This window comes from Battus philenor, unplaced genomic scaffold, assembly GCF_028537555.1.
Source record: "Battus philenor isolate CCGP_79_NKW_IND1 unplaced genomic scaffold, ilBatPhil1.0.hap1 SCAF_19, whole genome shotgun sequence".
Lineage (NCBI taxonomy): Eukaryota > Metazoa > Arthropoda > Insecta > Lepidoptera > Papilionidae > Battus > Battus philenor.
In genome coordinates this window covers 6,321,185-6,323,458 of record NW_027181681.1, presented here as the reverse complement: position 1 = coordinate 6,323,458, position 2,274 = coordinate 6,321,185, and the positions used below count along the sequence as shown (strand labels likewise).

The following is a 2,274-nucleotide window of genomic DNA, read 5'->3' as shown; positions in this document are numbered from 1 at the left end:
TCCAGCGTGATTCGGATAATTTTTGCCGTCGTCTTGTCACCATGGATGAAACGTGGGTCCACCATTTTGATCCTGAAACTAAAAGACAAAGCATGTCTTGGAAACGACCATCCTCTCCATCCATTAAGAAATTTCGAGTTGCTCCTACCGCTGGCAAAGTTATGGCCTCTGTGTTCTGGGATAGTGAAGGAATCCTTTTTATTGATTACATGCCAAAAGGCCAGACGATTACTGGACCCTATTATGCAAATTTAATCCCGAAAGTGCGTGAAGCGATTAAAGAAAAACGTCGTGGAAAACTGTCGTTGGGCGTGTTGTTCCTTCAAGATAACGCTCCTGCTCATCGATCGGAAGTTGCGCTCAACGCAATCCGCTGTGCTGGCTTCAATCTCCTTGACCACCCACCATATTCTCCGGACTTAGCCCCAAGTGATTTTCACTTATTTCCAAAATTAAAAGAGGAAATTCGTGGAACAAAATTTCACGATAATGACGCGGTTATAGCTGCCGTAGAGGACTTTTTCGAGAGTCAAGAAAATAATTTTTTTTCACAAGGAATAAGGAAGTTAGAAACGCGTTATTCTAAATGCATTGCATTGGAGTGAGATTATGTAGAAAAATAAAATATTATTATTTAAATCTTTGCATTTTTTAATATTGATTCCAAGAACTTTTTGATTCACCCTCGTATATAGTAGTATAGTACTATATTTGTACTGGCCACGCCGAGACATGACACAACTTTTTAGTTAAATATTTTCACGACGTGTTTCTACACGACTTACAAATAATGTAGTTCGCAAGATGTTTTTTTTTAATTAATCTCTACTATCAGATAAATATCTTATATTCAATCCATTCTTTTAATATCGTTAATAAAAGAAATAAAACTAATACATTTTTTGTCCAGTGTAATATCATGATTTCTTTGTAGATACAAAATATAATTTTTGAAAGTCTTTTTTACACTGTAATAATATTTGTGCGATCGTTTGTTTACACCTTTGCCTTTTTCTCAATACTATGTAACAATAATTTACGACCTTCAAGATACATGCGCTGCGCGTCAACTAAGGAAAAATATATCAAGTCGCCTTGTTACTTACAGGTTGAGCGCAAAACCAATCACACGTATACATTCCAACTATATCTTTATGTTGATCATCATACAATTTCGTGTCGAGATAAGACCTATTGTGCTAAATGAAGCTGGTTCAATCGTGCCCAATGACATCACACACTAAAAGAGTCGCAACTGACTTTAATTGAGCGCAACGCAACGAACGAACGGCGACCATTCCAAACTGACCTCGCTTGCAGCACGTCTCTTGCGACAAACATAAAAAACGCTAAAATAAACGAAAAATGAGCACATTCATCGTTGGATTTGTTTGCGCTGTTATTTTGGTGAGTTTTAATACAGTTAACATTTCCTTTTCATATCAGTTTTTTAATGAAGTAATGCATGGAGATATTACATTTTACAGGCAGTGTTCTTAATCGCGTGGATAGCGTATTGCATGTTCTGTAGAGAGCGACATAAGCCAGAACATTTCCAATACAGTATAGACGATTTGCGCATTAGAAACTTCGAGATTGCGCAAGAACAAGATGAAGGGATCAAGAAGGAAGTAACGGCGGGTATTTTCATTATGCCGTCGCGTCACCATCAAGACGATGACTACGTCAGCCGACCTGATTATCCGGAAAGTCCAGCTCCGCGTTTGCAGCCAGCTACAGATAAACTCATAGATATTTTGAGTGACAGTTCTGTTAATGCAGATATTCATAAAGGCGTCAGCTTTGATTTGTCATCGCAACGATATTGTAGCGACGTTTAAATATTCGTGCACCTTTTATGATTTTTCAATTTATTATTATTTTAGGCCTTTTATATGCCCACCAAATATTATAATAAACATTTTTGATTCGTGTATAATCATTTACCAAAAAAAATTGTTTTATATGTTAATAAAAGTGAAACATTATTGTTTAAAATTTATTTTTGATATTAAATAAAATGTTTCTTATTAACACAAATGATGTTTACGGAAACAAAAGTTACTGCGACATATACATTCAAGACACACAAATACACGTCATTATTCAAGGCTAGTCAGAATAATCCAGAAAACCCTTTTCTACGTATAATACCGATAGACAAACATATTTTTGTTATGATTTCAAGGAGATAAAAAAATTACTTTAATATGACTTAATTTTATAAGTTAAATTTATCGGCAACGCCTGCCAATTGTAACAACGGCTAATGAA

The 2,274-nt window shown here is 35.4% G+C and overlaps 1 protein-coding gene across 1 annotated transcript; it reads left to right on the top strand.

The window, feature by feature from the left end:
- The first annotated feature begins 1,052 nt into the window (after window positions 1–1,052).
- LOC137921423 (uncharacterized) lies at window positions 1,053–1,980 on the top strand. The gene is made up of 2 exons (XM_068764182.1): window positions 1,053–1,407; window positions 1,488–1,980. The coding sequence occupies exons 1-2, from the start codon at window positions 1,366–1,368 to the stop codon at window positions 1,839–1,841; spliced, it is 396 nt and encodes a 131-aa protein (XP_068620283.1). The 5' UTR covers window positions 1,053–1,365; the 3' UTR covers window positions 1,842–1,980.
- Window positions 1,981–2,274: the final 294 nt, after the last annotated feature.